Source organism: Myotis nattereri (genome assembly GCF_964212035.1).
Source record: "Myotis nattereri genome assembly, chromosome: 15".
Lineage (NCBI taxonomy): Eukaryota > Metazoa > Chordata > Mammalia > Chiroptera > Vespertilionidae > Myotis > Myotis nattereri.
Window position 1 is genome coordinate 45,684,751 of NC_138090.1, and position 22,336 is coordinate 45,707,086.

A 22,336-nucleotide genomic window follows, 5' to 3' on the forward strand; every position below is an offset into this window, starting at 1 on the left:
ATCATGTATTTCTGTGGTTTTAACCAGTGAAATATTAGTAATTGTCCTTGGGGGTGTCCAGTCATCACTAGTTTGTCAGGCAGTCCAATCCTTCCTATATAATAATCCTATATAATAAAAGGGTAATATGCAAATTGACCGACCAGCAGAACGACCTGTTGCTATGACGTGCACTGACCACCAGAGGGCAGATGCTCAACACAGGAGCTGCCCCCTAGTGGTCAGTGTGCTCCACAGGGGGGAGTACTGCTCAGCCACAGGCTGGGCTGACACTGGTGAGTGTGGCAGCGCTAAGGATGTCCAACTGTGTCTTAGGCCTGCTCCCCTTGGGGACATCCCCCGAGGGCTCCCGGACTGCAGACTGCGGACTGCGAGAGGACACAGGCCAGACTGAGGGACGCGCGCCGCCCCCGCTCCCCCCCCCCCCGTGCATGAATTCATGCACTGGGCCTCTACTTTGAAAATAACAGTTAACAGTGATTAAGCACTTACTCTGTGCAGGGCACCAAGCTAGACCAACTGGTGTAAACCTCCCAGTAACCCTATAAAGTGGAAACTATTCTCTCCAGCGATAAGGACATTGAGGTGCAGAGAGCTTAAGTGACTTACCTAAGGCCACACAGCTAGTGAGAGATTTGAACTCAGGGTATGTGGCTCTGGACTTGGGCAGCCCCATGTTCAAATCCTGCCTCCCCTAAGAAGCCCTTCCTGACCCTCAGGCTCTGGCAGCTGCCCTCTCTGGGCTCTCCCACCCAAGCCCTGCCCACACTGGGGGTTGTCACTTCCTGGACATGGGTCTCTCCCTCCTCATCATGGGACTGTGAGCCCTAAGAGGGTAAGGCTGGGACTGTCTTGTCAACCACTGTGCCCCAGCTCTCTTCAGCATGGGGCTGGGTGCAGAATGTTGAACAATCAATGAATTTGCTGCATTAATGATGTTGACATCTCCTTGGGCTGCACACTCATTCATTTCTCTTCAGCAGGTCTCCTTGGCCTCCTGAGGGGGAAGGGGGCGTGTCTGCTCTGTCTCTGTCTTGGTCTGTGGGGGTGGCTGGACACAGGGTGTGGACACAGTCTTTCTGAGGCCGATAGGCTAACCCAGGGGTGGGCAAACTTTTTGACTCGAGGGCCACAATGGGTTCTTAAATTGGACCGGAGGGCCGGAACAAAAGCATGGATGGAGTGTTTGTGTGAACTAATATAAATTCAAAGTAAACATCATTACATAAAAGGGTACGGTCTTTTATTTCAATAGTTTTATTCATTTCAAACGGGCCGGATTCGGCCCGCGGGCCGTAGTTTGCCCACGGCTGGGCTAACCTGTGCTGAGGGATGGCTTCCACCAGACTCTTGCCTGGGATCCAAGCCCCTCCTTCCCTGAGGTCCCCGCTAGCCTGAGGGGCAGCAAGCTGGGCAGCAAAAGCCACCCCCAAGGACTTGGATCTGACCAGGTCTGAGGTGGGAGGGTATCTCAGTTGCTCCTGATTTTAATTTATGGCGCTGACTGAGTGATGCAACGGAGAGGCCAGTGCCATTGAGAGAAGAATTAATTACGTTTCCCGAGGGGGGGCACCATGTAACACTGGGCTGCATGGGGAAGCACCGAGTTTGTGCAGGAGCAGAAGGAGCGAGAGGGGAAGCCTAGGCAGAGTGTTCACTGGGGTTTCCTCCGGAAAGACGAGGCAGGGTAGGGAAGCAGCTAGAAGGGCTGGGTGGGGCAGTGGATTTGGGATTAGTTGGTTGGCATATAAAAGGCCTGTTCCTGGGCAGGGGAGTTGTTTATTATCTGTAGGCATCAGCTAGTCCTATTGCGGCAGTCTCTACCCAGCTAGCTACGTCCTCCAAGATGTTAAAACAGGATAAAAGACATAGAAGCATGATGAACACGGAGGTGGACTTCAAAGGCAGGGAAGCAAGGAGGATGCAGTGCGGCCAAGTGACTCCAGCTCTGCACGGACATCAGAGAGGGCTCAGCTGTGCCCTAGCAGGCGGCCGCCCCTCTTCAGTGTCCTCTGCATGCGGAGGGGGTGAGCACAGTGCTCCCGCCTGAGAGCTGGAAGGAGAGAGGTATGGGCAGAGAGGTGGGACGCAGATGGTGAGAGGCAGAGCCGCACAGGAGCCCACAGACGGTTCGGATCCATTCACTGCACATTATGTAAGCTCTCTGTGTGAGCCCTAGTTGGCTCTTCTGGAAAATGGGTATAATAACACGGCCACTGCAATAGGTCTTTGTGTGTTGCAGGAATGGGAACCCGTGGATTAGGCAGTTACCATTTGGAGCACCCACAGCAGGGTCTGGTGCTCCCCCTCCTACCCCCCTCCCAGGTTTTACTGTTGAATGAATTAAGGTCATTTATTGAGCTCCTACTTCGTGCCTGAGTGACATGCTAGGTGCTCTGGGATAATCCCGACTGCACTGCTGTGCCCTCAGCCCTCAGGCCCTGCGCCCTGCGGTGGGCACAGGCTCAGCGTGGGCAAGTGCAAGAGCCGGGATTTGAATCCGAGTCTCTCTAGCTCCAGTGTTTTGCTCGTAACCACTTAGCTACACTGCTTGCCTGGCCGGAGAACTGGGGAGTGGGGAAGCTGCTGGGGGCATCTGTCGTGAGGGGATCCAGCATTTCCTTCTTTCTGTTGGCCCACCTTGCAGAGTGTTCAGCAGAATGGCTCCATCTACATCCACGTCTACTTCACCAAGAGTGGCTTCCACCCAGACCCCCGGCAGAAGGCCCTGTACCGCCGGCTCGCCACGGTCCACATGTCTCGGAGTAAGTCAGTCTCCGCAGCTCAGATCCACAGTCCAGGCAGCTGGCAGCCTGGGTGCCCCAAGCCAGTGCAGGACCTCAAATCCCAGGCCCACAAGGACTGGCAGGAACCCTGCGCCCAGGGAGTCTGGGATTGGAGGCCCATCCTTTGTGCCTCTGTAGACACTCCTCAGGCAGACAAGAGAGCAGTGGGCTTAGAAAGAGCAGGTGGGTCTCACTGTGCTCAGTGGTTGAGCGTTGACCTATGAACCAGGAAGTCATGGTTCGATTCCCAGTCAGGGCACATGCCCAGGTTGCAGGCTCGATCCCCAGAAGGGGGCGTGCAGGAAGCAGCCGATTGATAATTATCTCTCCTCATTGATGTTTTTCTCTCTGTCCCTCTCCCTGTCTCTCTGAAATCAATAAAAACGTACACATAAAAATGTGTAATAAAAAAATTACACTTTTTTTTTTAAAAGAAAGAAAGAACAGGTGGACAAGGGGACTTTTGAAGGGGAGGTGATGGGCCAGCTCCTGTGTAGCACCTGGCTTGGTAGAAGTCGCTGCTTAAGAATAGCCTGTGAATGGACAGTGGGTTGATTTAATGAGCACAGGGAGATGGGAGGCCCCTTGAAATTTGTTTCATTCAGTGTGACCTCTAATCGCATCTGTGTCAACCCAGTCCGTGTGAATGGGCACTGCACACATGTGTCACCCCTGAGATGTCTCGTGGGACAGTGCCTGTGTCCCAGGTGACCTGTTCAGATGGTCCTCTGTGGCTTTGCTGTGAGTCCTCTATTCTCAGACACACGCCTCTGAGCAGTGCCCTTCATTTTCGAAGGCAAGATGCTGAGGGCCCTGGAACTAGATAAGGTCCCCTATGCTCATTCTCGCTGGGTGCCCACCAGGTGAATCCCCATCGGATGGGACTGAGTCACCACTGAGAAGCCCTGGGTCAGGAAGGGCTGTTTGTGGCTATGACACAGCCTAATATTGAAATGTTTTCTCTGCCCAGGCATCTCCTTAAATTATTTTCTTTTCTCTTGTTAGAAGTACACTTGACCTTTGAATAACACAGGGATTGGGGTGCCAGTCCTCTGCACACTTGAAAATGTGTGTGTAAATTTTTTCCCCATTTTTTATTTTGTATAATTTTTTTACTCCCCAAAACTTAATTGTCCCTTAGTATGTTTGGGGCACTGGTTCCAGCACCCCAGAAGGTACCAAAATCTGAGGATGCTTAAGTCCCTTATATAAGATGACATAGATCAGTGCATACAGTTAGCTCTTCACATCCATGGACTCCCAACCGCAGTTCAAAAACAATACAGTTATTTCTTTTTAAAAATCTGCATAGAAGTTGACCTGTGCAGTTAACTTCCATGATATTCAAGGATCAACTGTATATGGTTTAAATATACTTTTTATTGATTTCAGAGAAAAAGGGAGAGGGAGAGAGAGACAGAAACATCAGTGATGAGAGAGAATCACCGATCGGCTGCCTCCCGCACACCCCTACGCTGAGGATGGAGCCCACAACCCGGCCATTGCCCTGACTGGGAATCGAACCGTGACCTCCTGGTTCATAGGTTAACACGCAAACACTGAGCCACGCCGGCCAGGCTGTATATGGTTTAAAATTCAAATAATAAACGGAACAGTGAGATTCATCAGTCCCCTGTTCCCTCTTCCCCTTTTCCCCAGTTCCTACCCCCCACAGGCAACTGCTTTCAAATTCATTTAGCTGTTTCTTCTGTTCCTTAATCTCCAAGGCTCTCAATAACAAGTTGGTACCTCAGTTTCTTGGCTTTTCAGTTTTAGATATTATCTCCTGACCTCTTACTCTGGAAGAGGAAGTCCTAGCACATTAACATAATTTTGACTAGATTAACATTTAGTATTCAAATGATTGTGTGATTCTTTTTTTTTTTTTTTAAATATATTTTATTGATTTTTTACAGAGAGGAAGGGAGAGAGATAGAGAGTTAGAAATATCGATGAGAGAGAAACATCGATCAGCTGCCTCCTGCACATCTCCTACTGGGGATATGCCCGCAACCCAGGTACATGCCCTTGACCGGAATCGAACCTGGGACCCTTCAGTCCGCAGGCCGACGCTCTATCCACTGAGCCAAACCGGTTTCGGCGTGATTCTTTTTTTAAAATATATTTTTATGAGAGAGAATCATTGATTGGCTGCCTCCTGCACTCCCCCTACTGGGGATAGAGCCTGCAACCCCAGGTATGTACCCTGACCGGCATTCGAACCGTGACCTCTTGGTTCATAGGCCCACGCTCAGCCACTGAGCCACTCCAGCCGGGTGAGTGTGTGATTCTTATTTACATCTGAACCACACAGTGAACGTGTTTATTTTTTCTTTCCTGTCCAATTTCTCCTTTTCTGTGAGGTTAGTGAGTGTTGGCATTTTTTCACTCACTCTTTGTGTCTCTGTCCCGGAGTCCACTGACTCCTAATTGACTGTCATAGGAATCTCTCTCTGTACTTGAGTTTCACCCGCAAATTTTGTTAGCTCCATCTCAAGTTCATTTTTTGCGCCTGTGAATTTGGTACTGATCTAGCCAGCTGTTTTGTGTGTGGTGTGGTAACAGACACACTTCTATTCTTGTGGTTAGGTCTTTCTTATTTTGATACAAAAATAGCCCAGTCTCTGCGGCTGGGACCCTGGACTGGCGATCTCTGGAGGGATGGTACGGTGGTGCCAGGTCTAAGTGTTGTATTTTGTGAAAAGTGCTGAAATAACGGGAATTCATTCAGGGACCATTTCTGTGCCACAAGAAATAAAAGTATTGTGGCGGTGGAAAGAGACAGAAACACGACATCCGGATTGGCCGATGTCACAAATCGGGTGGTACTGGCTGTTCCTTAAGAACATGTCTAGCCCTGAGTTGGTGGTGCAGTTGGTTGGAGCACTGTCCCGGACTCCAAGATTGTGGGCTCGATCCCCAGTCAGCACATTCCAAGTGGCAGGTTCAATCCCCCATTGGGCAAGTAGGGGACACAACCGAACAACGTTTCTCTGTCACATCAATGTTTCTCTCTATATCCCTCACAATCAATAACAGCATATCCTGGGGTGAGGATTCAAAAGAAAAATATGTGGTGCTTGGGTGGAGATGGACAAAGGTGGGGGAGAAATGGGGACATCTGTAACCGTATCAACAATAAAAATGAAGTTCAGAAGAAAAATAAGAATATGTCAAGCTTGGAGATCAGCTCCTCCTGCTCAGTCAGCAGATGAAATGGCCGTCATCCTGCCATTAGAGGAGGGTAGTGCTGTGGAGCCCCTTGAGGAAGATATGAAGTTGAAGAGAAACCTAAAGGTATAATAACTCTCACTGCTGAGGAACTTCCAGTAGATGAGTCTCCAGTTACAACTTCTCCACTCTGTGGTGCAGTACCCCTCATTGCAGGGACCACGAGAAAGAACTTTGAAGGGAAAAGAGCTTAGAACAGTGGTTCCCAACGTGGGGGGCATGCCCACACGGGACAGTTTGATTTTTCTTTAAAGATGTATTTTATTGACTTCAGGGGTGGGAGAAATTAATGATGAGAGAGAATCATTAGTCACTGCCTCCCGTATGCCCCACACTGGGGATTGAGCCAACAACCCAGACATGTGCCCAGACCAGGAGTTGAACTCTGACCTCCTGGTTCATAGGTCGACGCTCACCACAGAGCCACGCCAACTGGGCCAATTTGATTTTTTTTTTTTTTTTGTAAGTATAGTTTTATTGATTTTAGAGAGGAAGGGAGAGGGAGAGAGATAGAAACATCGTTGATGAGAGAGAATCATGGATCGGCCGCCTTTTGCATGCCCCCTAGTGGGGATTGAGTCTGCGACCAGGGCATGTGCCCTTGATCGGAATCGAACCCGGGACCCTTCAGTCTGCAGGCCAATGCTCTATCCACTGAGCCAAACCAGCTAGGGCCCAATTTGATTTTTAAGGGGGCAATTGGAGAATGAGCTATTAACAGTGAATTTTATGCATTTTCTTATGGTTCTAGGGGCCTCATATACAAACTATACTAATAAAAGGGTAATATGCTAATTAGATAAGGCGTCTTCTGGACGACCATCTGGATGTCCTTCCTGACAAAGCTGGGCCTGGGTGAAGCTGCCCGCCGGCGGTCCTGGGTGCTAGTGCCTGCGGCTGGCTGGGGCCTGGGAGATGGAGAATCTGCCCACCCCGCAGTCCCGGGCACCAGCACCTGTGGCTCAGGAGATGGAGAAGCCACCCGCCCTGTGGTCCCAGGCTACTGCCAGCCGGAGAAGCCGCCGCCTCCCACCCCCCGCCAATATCCCGGGCACCTGCGCCTGTGGCCCGGGTGAAGCCACCTGCCCACTGTCCCCTGTGGCTGCAGCTGGCCCGGGTCCTGGGTGCCTGTGGCCGGCTGGAACAGGGAATCCTGGGTCCTGGGAGTGGGGCTGAGGCAGAGGTGGCTAGGGGCGATCAGGCCAGCAGGGGAGCAGTTAGGGATGATCTGGCCAGCAGGGGAGCAGTTAGGGCAATCAGGCTGGCAGGCAGAGGTGGTTAGTTGTGATCAGGCAGACAGAGGTGGTTAGGGGTGATCAGGCAGGCAGGCGAGCAATTAGGAGCCAGTGGTCCCGGATTGTGAGAGGCTTGTCCCCTGTGGGGGTCCCGGATTGGAGAGGGTGCAGGCCAAGCTGAGGGACCACACTCCCCTGCACAAATTTCGTGCACCGGGCCTCTATATATAAATATGTATTGTGACATATTTGTGCATTCCAGTTCTCTATTATGTTTTGAAACTTTATTTGCTATTTTTTATATCACTTTTTTTTTTTTTTTTTTTTAGCAATTTCTTAGTGATTTCTTCCTCAGTCCTTCAACTGTCCTTTTGTTTTTTTATTTTTCTCTTTCATGGATGTCACGTTCTTTGGAAGCTTGTTTAGACCAAGTTAATGGCCTTGTAGGCTTCCTCCATGTGACTAGGATTCACTTTTTGAATAATAAGAATTATATGTCACGGGGGCATCAGGATTTTAGAGATGCTTAGGTGGGGCATGGCCAAGAAAAGGTTGGAAGCCACTGCTGTGTGCTCAGCCCACGGGGCTGCATGCCTCAAAGCTGTGAGCTATGCCACTGATACTCTAAAAGCCAACGTGCCCATATGGAAAAGGGAAACGTATGAAGAATCATCATCACGCCCTGCTGGTTTGGCTCAGTGGATAGAACGTCGGCCTGCGGACTGAAGGGTCCCGGGTTCGATTCTGGTCAAGGGCATGTGCCTTGGTTGCGGGCATATCCCCAGTAGGGGGTGTGCAGGAGGCAGCTGATCAATGTTTCTCTCTCATCGATATTTCTAACTCTCTATCCCTCTCCCTTCTTCTCTGTAAAAAAATCAATAAAATATATTTTAAAAAAAAAAAAAGAACCATCATCACATTTGAAAAGAAACAAAGAATGCTTTGGGGCAACCAGTGATTAAATCACTTATGTTCCTGGAGTGCAGAGGTTTAAATTGGAGAGCTTGTCTTTGAGCACATTTTGATTTTTCTTCAGAAGTTAAGAAGTTTAGGATGAGGTGTTACACTGGAACTAGAAATAGAGGAAAGCCTTAGGGGGAAATAGAAGGATAATTCAAACATGAGGAAAAATGTCAGGGGTAGACAGACTATTCCCTGCCTAAGTTGTAAGTGTGACTGGACTCACTGAGGTGTGGCCCTTCTCATGGACTTTGTCTCAGAGCCCATCCCCTCCCCCACCTCCACATCCAGAGATGTCATTGTCATCAGGGAAGTGTTAGGGGCATGCTGGCCGACCCGGAAGTGATTGGACAGTCATGATTGGACAGTTTTGATATGTTTTTAGAATTTATATATTTAAAAAACAAGCCCAATAAAACATGATTTAAAAAGCTTACCTTGCCAAAACCAGTTTGGCTCAGTGGATAGAGCATCGGCCTGTGGACTAAAGGTCCCAGGTTCGATTCCGGTCAAGGGCATATACCTTGGTTGTGGGCACATCCCCAGTAGGAGATGTGCAGGAGGCGGCTGATAGATGTTTCTAACTCTCTATCTCTCTCCCTTCCTCTCTGTAAAAAAATCAATAAAATATATTAAAAAAAATAAATTGTTAAAAAGCTTACCTACACTAGATTGAACAAAAAGTTGGTGCCCCAAGTGTACCGAGCGCTGTGAAGTGAGCGGGTCTGGAATGTGCGCTGTGGACATTGAGCCCACTGCTTTCCGCATAGTGGGACCTGCGAAGATGTGGGCGAAGGTGCGCTGAGGAGGTGTGGCCTGCAGGGGCTGTCCTGGAGAACATGTCCCCAAAAGTGGGGCTCGGCAGGGGCCTGGGGTGGATGTGCCTGACGCCTCGAGGTTGCTTGAATGAGACCCAGTCGGGTGGCTGCTGGCTTGCATGTCATTTAACCTCATTGATGCCATATTTTTGTGGGTTTGCCTTCGGTAAATGAGATCCTTGTCGCTGTGTGGTGAGGTGGTGTCACAGTCACTGTGACGGGTGTCTGCATCCGGTGGACCTGGAAGGCCCACCAGGATCACCCAGGCTTGCCCCACAGCTGGGACCCCTTGGAGCTGGCCACCCAATTCCAGGGCAGAGAATGAGAGTGTGGGAGCAGAACAGTCTCCCTCCCCCCACAGGGCCAGCACTCAGTCCTCCAGAGCAGCTCTGTCCCCTAGAGATGTAGTGCCAGCCACTAAGTCATTTTAAGTTTTCTAGTGGCCACATAAAAAACACACACACGCCCTGACCGGTTTGGCTCAGTAGATAGAGTGTCAGCCTTCAGACTGAAGGGTCCTGGGTTCGATTCTGGTCAAGGGCATGTACCTTGGTTGCAGGCACATCTCCAGCGGGGGGCGGCTGATCAATGTTTCTCTCTCATCGATGTTTCTAACTCTCTGTCCCTCTCCCTTCCTCTCTTTGAAAAATCAATAAAATATATTTTAAAAACACACACACACACAAAACCCCCTAAAACTATAAAATTAACATTAGTAGTAATTTTATTGAGGTCAACATATTGTCATTTCAACATGTAGTTAGTATAAAAAATCACTGAGATTACCTTACATTCTGCACTGAGTTTCAGAACCTGGTGTGTTTCGCACTCACAGCACACCCGCTCGGCCACACTGCCAGTGCTCAGCAGCCTCATGTGGCCAGTGACCACCATGCTGGCTGCTGCACTTCTAGAAGCTTCAACTCCGAGGAAAGGTGGCTCTTTCCTCCCACAGGAGCCAGGTCCGTCTTGTATTATAATCCGTGTGGGTGCTGCCGAGTTGTAGAATGTTCTCCCCGGAGCCAAAGCCTCTCTCCTGTGCCGCCTCCTCCAGGCCTCTGGAGCCCGGCTCCTCCCTTCCCGCGTCAGCCTCTCTCAGGAATGCAACAGTAGCGGAGTGTGTCCCCGGAATTCATTCTTCAGGATGCCCACCCTTGGGTGTTTACTGCTCCCCCTGGACGTGGGGCAAGGTCTCACCTGTGTTGATAAAAGTGCTGGGCTGGTATTTGTGCTGCAGTCAGAGCAGCAGGCCCTGGGCTGAAAGCCTACGTCCCGTCCGGAAATGTATTTGAACGTGAGCTTGTGTGTGGAATTCAGAAGCCTCTAGCCCTGGTTCTGAGTGGATGCGAAGGATTCGGTTCTGGTGGTTTGGGTATCTGTGATGTACAGAGACATTCTGGCTGGGCTCTGTAGCGCAGAGCCACTCACAATGGCCCTGCATTCTCCAGAGGAGGGACCAAGGCCGGGAAGTGACAACGCTTTCCAACGTCCCTTAGCTCGTGTGAGAGTAGGGCTCCCGCTCTTGACCAGCTCCCTTCCCGTTTCCCCATCTCTCCCTGCCCCTCCGGGACAAGATGGGGAAGTCACAGGAGGGGCAGGCTGCATTTTGTCCAGGGATAGGGAGTGCTGAAAAGTACCCAAGCAGGGTGGAGCTGAGCAAGCACCAGCCCCTTCCTCCTGGCAAGTCTTGGCATGGTTCAAGGCAGAGAGGCAGAGAGCCTGTGGCCAGCCTGGCCTCTGCAAGCGGAAGTGAAGGCTGCTCTTGGCTGGGGTTCACAGCCCCAAAGGATTTCTCACACCAGTGGTTCCGGGCCTTCTGAACTGCCCACAGCTCGCCTGTTTACTTTGGTGTATTCCAGGGTCGTCACTGGGCCCAGAACCATGTGGGGATATGTCAGTGTCCAAATGGGCCCACCCCCTCCTGGGGCTCACAGACAGGTTGTGGGGAGAGACAGCAAACAAACCGATGGGCAGTTGAATTGGAGGCAGGGAATGTTGTGAAGGGAATACACAGTGCAAGGAGCCCGACTGGAGGCCTCCTTGAGTGGGGTGCGCAGGGAAGCCCTAGGAAGAGGGACATTTAACCAGGGACTTGAGGGTGAGAAGAGCCACCAGGAAGTTCCCAGCCACAGTGCGTACGGGTCAGGTTGGCGCATGTGAGGAGAGGGGAGAGAGGAGATCGAGGGTGGGAGGGGTAAGGGCTGAGAGGTCGGTGGGGCTTGCGAGCATGGGGCATGAAGGTGCGTTGCTGGGGCCGCAGGAGCTGCCTGGGGTTCGGAAGTAGCAGGAGGGCAGGGGACACGGTCAGATACTTGGTTTAAAAGAAGTGCTGGCTGCCCGGCAGAGAGGTCATAGGAGGCAAGGGTGGCCCCAGGAGGAGGTGGCTATAGTCATCCAGGAGGGGACGCCAGGGCTGGCTCACCATGCGGCCTGGAGGTGGACGTTGTGGTTGGATTGGAGGACGGGCCGGATGGGACCCACGCAGCAGGTTCTGGAGCAGAAAGACTCCGTGATTCTGCCGCGAGTCATTTGGTGGCTGTTGGCGTCACTGTAAAAATGGGGAAAGTGGGACTGAGGTTTGAGAGGGCAGGCAGCTCCGGCCTGCCGGTCAGCGTTATCGCCACTTGGCATGTGGGGTAGTGGGAGCCGGGAGACCAGTGAGCAGCTCTTGGTAGGCAGAGGGGTCTGGATCCCCCAGTGCCAGCAGGTCTCATATCCACCCCTTCTCCCCGTCCCCCTCCACAGTGATCAACAAGTACAAGCGCCGGCGGTTTCAGAAAACCAAGAACCTGTTGACAGGAGAGACAGAAGCCGATCCAGAAATGATCAAGGTACATGAGCGGAGCTCTTGGGTCCTGGGGGCAGGCTGTTCCCGGCCCAGCAGCCATACGGGCTCTCAGCTGGCACCACCACCGAGCTGTTGTGGGGGCTTGGTCAAGTCTCCTCTGGAAAAGGGGCTAGGAAGCTGAGCTGCCTCTCAGGAAGTGGGAGGATTCGGGGTGAGGGGGGTCCCATTACCATTCCCCTTTTCAGTGGGGAAACTTGCCCACAGTGTCAGAGCCAGGAAATGCAGGGCAGGATTCACACCCAAGCAGTCAGTCCCCGAGCCCAGCCAGACAGAGTAGCACCCCCATTCTTCCAGGTGGGCTGGGGGCGCCAGGGTGTTAACCTGTGCTGGTGCCAGGAATCCTCCTCTCTGTGCGGTGGTCCCGGCAGGCGCTCCGTGAGTGTGGAGCTGCACGCGGGGCTGTCTGCAGCCTGGCATATGGGCCCATCCAGATCTGCAGGCTGGGTTTCCCCCCTGTCAGGTGGCTGGGGGTCCAGGGTGTGGGGTCTGGAAGGTTGGCGTGTGGCAGGCCAATGGTCACGATTGTCACGGGAGCCTTCAGGTGCAGGTGCCTCTGAGCCCCATGACCCCCCTGTCTCCCCTCAGAGGGCCGAGGACTATGGGCCTGTAGAAGTGATCTCCCACTGGCACCCCAACATCACCATCAACATTGTGGACGACCACACACCGTGGGTGAAGGGCAGCGTGCCTCCGCCCCTGGACCAGTGTGAGACCCCCAGCCCCTCTGGCTCTCCTTGTCTCCATCTACCCAAGCTCTCCCCCTGCCCCACCCCTGCCTGAAGACTCCCCTTTCTTCCCTGCCCCTGTCCTCCAGTGTCTGTCAGGGGGCCCATCTGAATATCCCACCTTTGTTCTAGAGGCCTAAGGGGTCTCCCCACCCTTGCGGGTGCCCGTGGCTCCAGCCCAGGCTGAGCAGTGCCCCTGCCCCACTTGCCTGCAGACGTGAAATTCGACGCCGTGAGCGGTGACTACTACCCCATCATCTACTTCAACGATTACTGGAACCTGCAGAAGGACTACTACCCCATCAACGAGAGCCTGGCCAGCCTGCCGCTCCGCGTCTCCTTCTGCCCCCTCTCTCTCTGGCGCTGGCAGCTCTACGCCGCCCAGAGCACCAAGTCGCCCTGGAACTTCCTGGGTGATGAGCTGTACGAGCAGTCAGACGAGGAGCAGGACTCGGTGAAGGTGAGGTGGGGGCGGGGGCTTCCCAGCACCCCCCTGGGCTGCAGGAGGGGAAGGGGAAGTGGGCCAGGCTGGCGGCCTGGGGACCTCCGGCCAGTGCTCCCTGACCAGTTTCACAACCTCCCAGGTGCCCTCCCTCCTGCAGCCCTCGCTGGCTCTGGGATCCCATCCCTGAGGCTTCTGTGGTCCTCCTGTCTCAGCTTTCCTCTCTCTTTGGCCAGGCCTTCTGAGTCCCTTCCGGTCCGCCCCTTCCTGATCTTGTTCCATAGCCCGTTTCCCCACAACTTTGGGCTCTGACTTGATGCCTCTGCTCTCTGTCACTGTCCTTGAATACTCCTGGTGTCCCCATCTTTCTCTGCTTATGTCTGTGCCATTGAGACTCAGCTGTGCTTGCCTGGGGGTGTCTTTCATGTTGGGTTTCCGTTCCTCACTCTGACTGTCTCCATCTGTCTCTGTCACTCTGCCTCTCTCCTCTCTTCTCTTTCTTCCTCTCTCCATCACTTGCCTGCCTCGCCATGTCCATCTGTCCATCTCTGCCTATCATGCGCACTCCCTCTTTGGGTAGTCCTGGGGGTCAGGTCTGTGAGCAGGTTCTTCTGGGAGTCCAGGAGGAGAGAGGTCGGCCCCCCAGCAAGGGCATGGCAGCGCTCACAGGCATCTCCCCCCACCCCCCACCTCTAGGTTGCCCTCCTAGAGACCAACCCCTACCTGCTGGCTCTCACCATCATCGTGTCCATCGTCCACAGTGTCTTTGAGTTCCTGGCCTTCAAGAACGGTAGGGGTGGGACCCTGGGGCCTGTGAGAGGCCATGGGGGGCTGGGGATGGGAGGGTACCAGAGGAGGCTGGCCCCTCTCTCCCTCCTCGCCCATAGGTCCTCTCCCTACCTGGGGGTCTCTCAGCCCCACTTTCCAAAGGCCTAGTGAACTGGCCAGGATGATGGCCCCAAAACTCCCAGTCCAGAAACTTCCATCTACTGGGTGTGGTGCTGCAGGAGGGGCTGGGCTGGGGAACTCCAAGGCCCAGAGCAGGGAAGCCCCAGAGCTGCTCCCATCAGCCTGCCCAACAGGTTGCCTGCTGGGAAAGGCCCCTCAGGGTGGAGTGGATGGGGCCCACCCGAATGGGAAGGTGACAGCTCAGTCCCCAGAAGGTCCCTACGTTCCAAAGGCCAACAGTGGCAATGGCCAGGGTCTGAGGGGGCTGGCCATGGGGCAGGCACTGTTCTGAGTGCCCTCATTAGTTAGCTCATTGAGTCCTCACAGCCACAGCCCCATGAGGAAGCCTGTTGTTACCTCCATGCTTACGATGAAGCAGAGGCTCAGGGAGGTTAGGTAATTTGCCTGCAGTCACACAGCTCCCAATTGGCAGAACCAGGATTTGGGTCCAGGTAGCCGGCTCCAGCACCCACTTTCATCCCCTAGGCCCTGCGGCCACTTCTTCCTTTCCTAGACACCCACAATCTGAAGGAGGCCACTCTGGAAGGGGCAATAGTAATAAATATTACTATTATTAAGACAATATTCCAAGATTAAGAGTTACTTTTTAAAAAATATATATTTTTTTATTGATTTTTTACAGAGAGGAAGGGAGAGGGATAGAGAGTTAGAAACATCGATGAGAGAGAAACATCGATCAGCTGCCTCCTGCACACCCCCTACTGAAGATGTGCCCGCAACCAAGGTACATGCCCTTGACCGGAATCGAACCTGGGATCCTTGAGTCCGCAGGCCGACGCTCTATCCACTGAGCCAAACCGGTCAGGGCAAGAGTTACATTGTGAAGATTGTAACATCAGAACTGAGCAGTAAGTGCCAACCCCTGGTAGGGGGTCTCGGCCGTAGCCTGTGGAGTATTCCTGTGCCTGGGCAGGTGCCGGCTCACCCACATTCCTGCTCACTGGGAGCTGGGTCACTGGGGTCCCTCTTCCTGGTGAGAAACGAAGGCTCAGAGTGGGTGGTCACTCGCCCAAGGTCACACGGCAGGAGTGGGCCCTGGGTGAGCCCAGCTTTACAGCCCATGTTTGTTGCCTCCCTGGGCTGGGACAGGACTTGGATCCCTTCACCCCCACCAGAACCCCGTCTCCAGACCCATTCTCCCTGGTCGGGATTGGGGGGTTTCTGTGAATTTCCCTTTTAAATCTCGGGGTCTGATGGGGGATGGAGGAGCCTGCCGAGTGTGTTGGAGCTCCAGAATCAGAACCAGAGCAGGTGGATGGCCAGGGCTCAGTGCAAAGCCAGCCCTGTGTGACCACAGCTGGCTGCCTCTGTAAAGCAGGCATTGTGGTGGTGGCCTCCTGTGGCTGCGGGTCTTAAACACTCAACACAGGTGGGATCCACCGGTGCTGTCATCCCTGTTCAACTACGGGGAGCCCAGGGCTCAGAGAGGGCGGACCTGGGCCCTGCGGGCTGGGTGCAGGAGCAGCATCAGAAGGAGCTGATTGGAGACCTGAGCACGGGGCCCTGTGTGTACCCAGGTGGCTCTGGGCCACTTCCCTCGCGGTTTCAGGGCAGTGGGCTGGAGGAGATGGCTTTGAAGCACGTGTCCCAGGTCTTCCCAACCAGGGGAGGCGCCTGGCACCAGGGTGGACAGCCCAGGTCTGGTGTCACAAAGACCCAGCTTCCGGCCAGATGCTGCCAGGCCAGGCTGTGAGGCCACAGGGAAGTGGCTTCTCTGACCAGCCCTTAGCACCTGGACGTGGTGAGCACTTGGGACCTGGCAGCAGTCACTGTCACCAGTCGAGGGACTGCGTTCTGGGGGCCGGTGTCAGCTGTGAGGGCTGCAGAGGTCCTTTCTGTCCAGTGCTCAGGTGGCACCTGAGAAGCAGAGGCTCTTTGTGGGAGGGGGTCCTGTGCACCGCTCCCCCTTGGTGACCCAGCGCCTCCCCGGGGTCTGAGGAGAGTGGGGCCTGAGGGAGCTGCGGGAAGGACTCAGCTCAACTTCCTGGCTTCCCCCTAACTCCCATGCACAGATATCCAGTTCTGGAACAGCCGGCAGTCCCTGGAGGGCCTGTCCGTGCGCTCCGTCTTCTTTGGAGTTTTCCAGTCTTTCGTGGTCCTCCTCTATATCCTGGACAATGAGACCAACTTCGTGGTCCAGGTCAGCGTCTTCATCGGGGTCCTCATCGACCTCTGGAAGATCACCAAGGTCATGGATGTCCGGGTAAGGCTGGGCGGCCATGCTGTTTTGGGGGCTGCCAGGGGTTGGGAGGGGGACTGTTCGGTCAGCCAGACCCTGGAGCTGGCCCCGGGTGTTTCCCAGTGCCGGCTGCACTCCCAGGACCAAGGGGATTTTCGCACCAGGGGATTTTTCAGGTCACATGTGGGGCAGGGGAACTGGGAACAGTGGGGAAGGGCAGGGACTAGAGCTGGCAGGGGGAACGGCAGCTGACCACGGCCTCCCTCCCTGCCCGAAGCTGGACCGGGAGCACAAGGTGGCAGGACTCTTCCCCCGCCCAACCTTCAAAGACAAGTCCACGTACATCGAGTCCTCGACGAAAGTGTACGATGATGTGAGTATCCTCTAGGGTTTCCAAGCACCACACGCTCCTGGGGGCCCGGGGGATGGGCAGTTGTCGGGGTGGCGGAGGGAGAGAAGGCATCTGCCCCCTAACTGACGGGTCTACACTTCATGGCCTGTGTCACACCCTCTAGCGTCCACCTGCCATGTATACTTCCTGTCTGAATCCAAAGTTCCCAGAGCAACCTGGAAATTCCCCTAGGCTGGCTGGCCAGACCAGGTGTGGGTGGGTGAGGCAGGGGTGCCAGGTGGGGCCCGAGAAGTGGGGTTCCAACCCCACCCTGTGCCCCACAGATGGCATTTCGGTACCTGTCGTGGATCCTCTTCCCACTCCTGGGCTGCTACGCGGTCTACAGCCTTCTGTACCTGGAGCACAAGGGCTGGTACTCCTGGGTGCTCAGCATGCTCTACGGCTTCCTGCTGACCTTCGGTGAGCAGGCCCGTGTGGGAGGCACACTCATCCCCAGACAGGGACACCCCAGGGTGGGCAGGGGTGGCATACGGGGAGCCTCGAAGGGAAGCCTGGCTGGGTCTGGGGTCAGGGAGGCTTCCTGGAGGTCAGGTGCATTTAGGTCCTCATCCTCAGGGGAACCCACACAGTAAACAAGTGGACAGGCGACTCAGCACATGATGGGTACTGGGGACGGTCAAGGTGAGGGTGCACATTAGATGGTGGTCAGGGAGACCTCTCTCAGGAGATGAAAGATGCCAAAGGAGGGAGCCGTCCAAGGGCCCTAAAGTAGCCTGTGCCTGGGGGACTGGAAGCAGCAAGCAGGCCATTGTGGCCGGAGTAGAGTAAGTGACGGGAAGGAGGCCGGAAGTGAGGTCAGAGAGGTCCAGGATTAGGATGCCCTGTCCTCTGCTCACGGGTGTCCCCTTACCACCACCATAGGCTTTATCACCATGACACCCCAGCTCTTCATCAACTACAAGCTCAAGTCTGTGGCCCACCTGCCCTGGCGCATGCTTACCTACAAGGCCCTCAACACCTTCATCGATGACCTGTTCGCCTTTGTGATCAAGATGCCTGTTATGTACCGGATCGGCTGCCTGCGGGACGGTGAGCCTGGTTGGGCGGGCAGGCTGGTGGGCTGGCGGGAGGCTCCCACTGCAGCTCGGGAGGCACGAGCAGGACTTGGGGCCTGGGCCAAGGGATGTGCCCTGTTCCCGGCCTGGGGGCTTAATCTGAGGCCCAATCTTTGCAGGACCCCTCAACCCCCGACAGTAGGCCAGTTGGGCCCCTTCCCCTCACACTGCCCCCCTCACCCCACCTCTAGATGTGGTCTTCTTCATCTACCTCTACCAACGGTGGATCTACCGCGTCGACCCCACACGGGTGAATGAGTTTGGCATGAGTGGTGAGGCACCGACAGCAACTGCCCCCACGGCTGAGGCCCCAACAGCCACAGGGGCCCTCTCATCCCCACCCACTCCTGACCCTGCCACAATCACCACCGCCGCCGGGGAGGAGGCCTCTACGCCCATGCCTGCCAAGCCCACCCAGGGGGCCAGCTCCACCACCGAGCCCCAGGAAGTCCCTCTAAAACCGGCAGAGGACAAGAAAAGGGATTAACTGTTCCTGGTCAACGTCGTCTGCTCCTGCTCCTGGTGACACCGCCCCTGCCGACCCAGGCCCCTCGCCTCCCCTCCCCATTGCCCTTTCCCTGGACAGATTGGGCCGGGGCGGCAGGAGACCCCTTTTGGGCCAGGGCCCAGTGCATGGTGTGGGGGCTGGGGCAGGCCAGGGCACGTGGTCTGTGGAGGCGCCGTCTGTCTGTCTGTTCCTGTGTTTTAGCCATCTTGCCCCGCCAGCCCAGCACCATTGGGAATCATGGTGAAGCCGATGCGGCACTGCTGAGGGGGTGGGCCAGGCAGGGGAGCGGCCAGGGCCCCTCTGGGATGCCCGCGGCCATTCATCATCTTGTCCCTCGTCCCCTGACCAGCCCCCTCCTCCCAGACCGCCACCCTTTAACACAGTCTGAATTTAATAAATTCATGTGGGTGTTTAACTTAAACTCAACAACCCCCCCTTGTGCCTTCCTTCCTCTGTCACGGCAGAGAGCAGGTATGGGTGGCTCTCCCAGGTCTGGGAAGGAGACCCTGCAGGTTGAAAAACTCGGTAAAATGGGGACAGTGGCCCTCTGGGCCAGGCCCCTTTTTCACCCTCCTCCTCCTCTCAGCAGTCCTCTGATGGGGCTTCCATAACTCCCATGTCACAGATGGGGTAGCTGCTTGCTGTGACCTCGCTGCACCTATGTTCTTACCCATGAGGCCCAGCGCCTTGCCTGTGCCCACTTACTGTTTTCGGGCCTCAGGCCTGCCTCATGAGCAAACACTCACCGCCTGAGCCATTTTCACCAGCTTCCGCATTCAGCAGTCCTGGGCCCTGGACACATGACCTCCCTTCTCTGGACTTACGAGCTTGCTTCCCCAGGTCGCAGCAGAGGTATGGGGTGAACCCTCACTCAGGTGGTGCCCAATTATAGAGCTTGGAGTTGTTAGGGTGTCTCCAGTGTCCCCAGGGCTGCCAGCGCAAGGACCCAACCAAGCTCTTAGTGCAGTGGTCGGCTAACTGCGGCTTGCGAGCCACATGCGGCTCTTTGGCCCCTTGAGTGTGGCCACGAAGTTTCAATTGCACTGTACGTGCGCGCCCGCACGTGGTATTTTGTGGAAGAGCCGCACTCAAGGAGCCACAGTTTGCCAACCACTGTCTTAGTGCATGGCCCATGGGCCTTCCCAGCAACGGGTACTGGGGCTGTTTACCCACTTCATAGGTGAGGAGACAGACCTCTGGGCCTCCCTGCACTCAGAGGAATTAGAACCCACATTCCCAGATTTGCAAATCAAGGAGGGGGGTCTCATCAACACTGCAGGGAGAGGAGGCCTGGGGCTGAGGGTCTTCCCTGAGGCCTCACCTCCACTCCGCCCTGCAGAGCCAGACAGGGAATCCACCATGTCTGGGGAGATGCTGGTGTGCTCAGACCCCCATGTGTACACATGTGCATGCAGGTGCGCACACATGCACGCAAGACTGCAGGTTTTTCCACCCTCAGGCAGCCACGGCCCAGTCCACTCCCCTCTCATACTCTGCACACCATTCCATGGCTCCCCGTGTCCTAGGAGAAAGCTTAGGAGCCCAGGGAGTGTGGCCACCTGGACTCCCTGGCCTCATCTTCCCTGACCCTCCTCCCACAGCCGCACACTCCAGCCTTTGGCAAAGACCATCAGCTTTACCCCACGATCAGGAGTCACCAGTTCCACTGACACCACCTGGTTCAGAATCCTTCTCGCCCCTTGGGTTCTCACCCAGCCTTCTCCCTGATGTCCTGCCCTTCCCGTTCACCACCATCCAGTAGCCAGAGAACTTTTTCTTTTTCAATCCTCACCCAGGGATATTTTTTCCATTGATCTTTAGAGAGAGAGTGGAAGGGAGGGAGGAGGGATAAAAGAGAGAGAGAAACATCAATTTGAGAGAGACACATTGACTGGTTGCCTCCTGCAGACACCCTGACTGGGGCCAGGGATTGAACCAGCAACCAAGGTACATGCATGCCCTTGACCAGGAATCAAACCGGCGACCCTTTGGTCCGTGGGCCAGTGCTCTAACCAGTGAACAACCAGCCAGGGCACCAGAGAACTTCACTAAAGCACAAATCTGACCCTGCCCATCCCCTGCTTAGAACCTACATGGCTCCCTAGTATCCTTGGGAGAAGTACCCAGGGTCCTAACTGGTGAGCCAGACTGGGGGCGGGGGGGTGGGGGCCTTCTTAACCCCTGTAGTTTCATCTTTCTTGCTTTAACTTGCCATGATCTCCTGGCTGTAGCGAATGCTCTTCCCTTACCTGGGAAACTTTTCCAGGCACAATGCTCTTTACCTTAACCCTGTGCATCCTCCAGGTTGCAGCTCCAATGTCTCCTCTAGGAAGCCCTCCCTGACCACTTCCTCTAAGCACCGCCCCCTCTCCCCCCAGCTCCCTGGGGTCCCACATTCCAGCCCTATCCACTGTGGGTCATCACGGGACAAGTTGTTCCCCACTGAGCTGAGCCCTGTGAGGACAGCTAGGGCTGTCCTGGTCACGGCCATGTCCTTGGCGCAGAGGAGGCGCTGCAGGAATGTTTGCTGAGTGCGTGTTTGCCACTCCAGACTCACAGACAAGCACGTATCCAGGAGTGTGGACCCTAAAGGGCTCACATTGACACTGATGGAGAGACTGACAACCAGTCAACAAATGCTCCCTGAGCCCCTCCCCTGGACACTGTCCTGAGCTGAGGGGTCTGTGTACACAGCAGGGACCAAGACACCCCAGGTCTGCCCTTAAGGGGCTGAGGGTTTCTGACATGTCCTTTCACTTACTCATCCAACACACAGTTGTGAAACTTGACATTTGCAAGGGGCAGAGGCTAATCAGGTGGGCTTCTCGGAGCCACTGCTCCACGTCCCTTATGAGCCAAGCTCTAGTCTAAGAGCTGTATGTGGTTTATTTCATTCAGTTTAATATTGATGTCCCCATCACCTTACAGACCATTGCTGTACTCGCCACTACTTCCCCAGGGGTCTCCACTCCAGACTCCTTGCTATTACTTGAATATGCCATGCATGTTCCCACCTCATGGATGGGATATTCAAGTAATAGCAAGGAGACCGGAATGGAGTGGATCCTTCACAGTTTCAGCTCTTTGCTCTAACGTCATCCTCAACTTCCTAACCCAAATAGTACCCTAACCTCAATCCATATATCCTGCTTTATTCTGTAACACTGCCATCACCACCAGACATGTATTTGCTTATCTATTTCCATCGGTCTCCCTCACTTGGATTTCAGTGCCATGATGGGAGGGGCTTTTGTCTTTTGTGTCCTTTGCTGTGTCCCCAGCTTTTGGAACACTGCCTGGCACCATTACACTGTAATAATTAAGTCAGATGCTCACAAGAGCAGATGAGAAAACCCAGAGAAACTGAGAAATTTGTCCAAGGTTTCAGGAAACAAAGTGTTAGGACAGTGCCCAGCACATTTAAGAGCTGTATACAAGTGCCATTCTTAGCATTTTTATTTATTGATTTGAGAGAGACATCGATTTGTTTTTCCACTTACTTATGCATTCATTGATTCTTGTATATGTTCTGACTGGGGTTCGAACCCACAACCTTGGCGTATCGGGATAGCACTCTAACCAACTGAACTACCTGGCCAGTGCTATTAGTATCATATAATCCTCACAACCATCCTGTTATTAGGCCCATTTTACAGATCGGGCTGAGAGTGATGAAGTCAATTGCCCAAGGTCACACAGCTGGTAGGTGGGAGGCCTAGGATTTGAACCCAGGCACTCAGATTCTGGACCCTCAATCATAACCTCCCTTGCAATGCCCTTGTATGCAGACTATAGCTTACAGGCCAAATGCAGACTTTTCCAGTTTTTGTGTAATTTTTAAATAGTTAAAAAAGCTCAAGAAGAATATTTTGTTTCACATGAAAATTATACGAAATTCAAATTTCAGTAGCCATAATGTTTTATTGGAACACAGCCATCTCATTGTACTGTCTGGGTGCTTTTGCGTTATGGCAGAGTTGACTGTTGAGACCTGTCTGGCCCTCAGAGCCTAAAGTGAAACATAGTTGCTCTCTGGCCCTTGGCAATTTTTAAAAGTTTGCTCAATATTTTGCTGTCTAGCAGTAGTGCTCCAACTTGAGCCTGAAGGGCTTGTGGCCACACTTTGAGAACTGCTGCTGCCTCCCACAAGAGGCACCAGGCCTGGCTT

At 54.2% G+C, this 22,336-nt stretch overlaps 1 protein-coding gene across 2 annotated transcripts in view; it reads left to right on the top strand.

The window, feature by feature from the left end:
- The window catches only part of CLPTM1 (CLPTM1 regulator of GABA type A receptor forward trafficking), a 33,427-nt gene extending 14,838 nt beyond the window's left edge, over nt 1–18,589 (top strand). For both annotated transcript variants that reach the window (XM_081106772.1, XM_081106773.1), the window contains exons 5-14: nt 2,648–2,765; nt 11,776–11,861; nt 12,464–12,584; nt 12,819–13,063; nt 13,742–13,835; nt 16,027–16,217; nt 16,471–16,566; nt 16,869–17,004; nt 17,467–17,634; nt 17,852–18,589. In XM_081106772.1, coding sequence (XP_080962898.1) covers nt 2,648–2,765; nt 11,776–11,861; nt 12,464–12,584; nt 12,819–13,063; nt 13,742–13,835; nt 16,027–16,217; nt 16,471–16,566; nt 16,869–17,004; nt 17,467–17,634; nt 17,852–18,147 — 1,551 coding nt within the window. In that variant the 3' untranslated portion in view covers nt 18,148–18,589. The remainder of the gene's footprint in view (nt 1–2,647; nt 2,766–11,775; nt 11,862–12,463; nt 12,585–12,818; nt 13,064–13,741; nt 13,836–16,026; nt 16,218–16,470; nt 16,567–16,868; nt 17,005–17,466; nt 17,635–17,851) is intronic.
- Nucleotides 18,590–22,336: the final 3,747 nt, after the last annotated feature.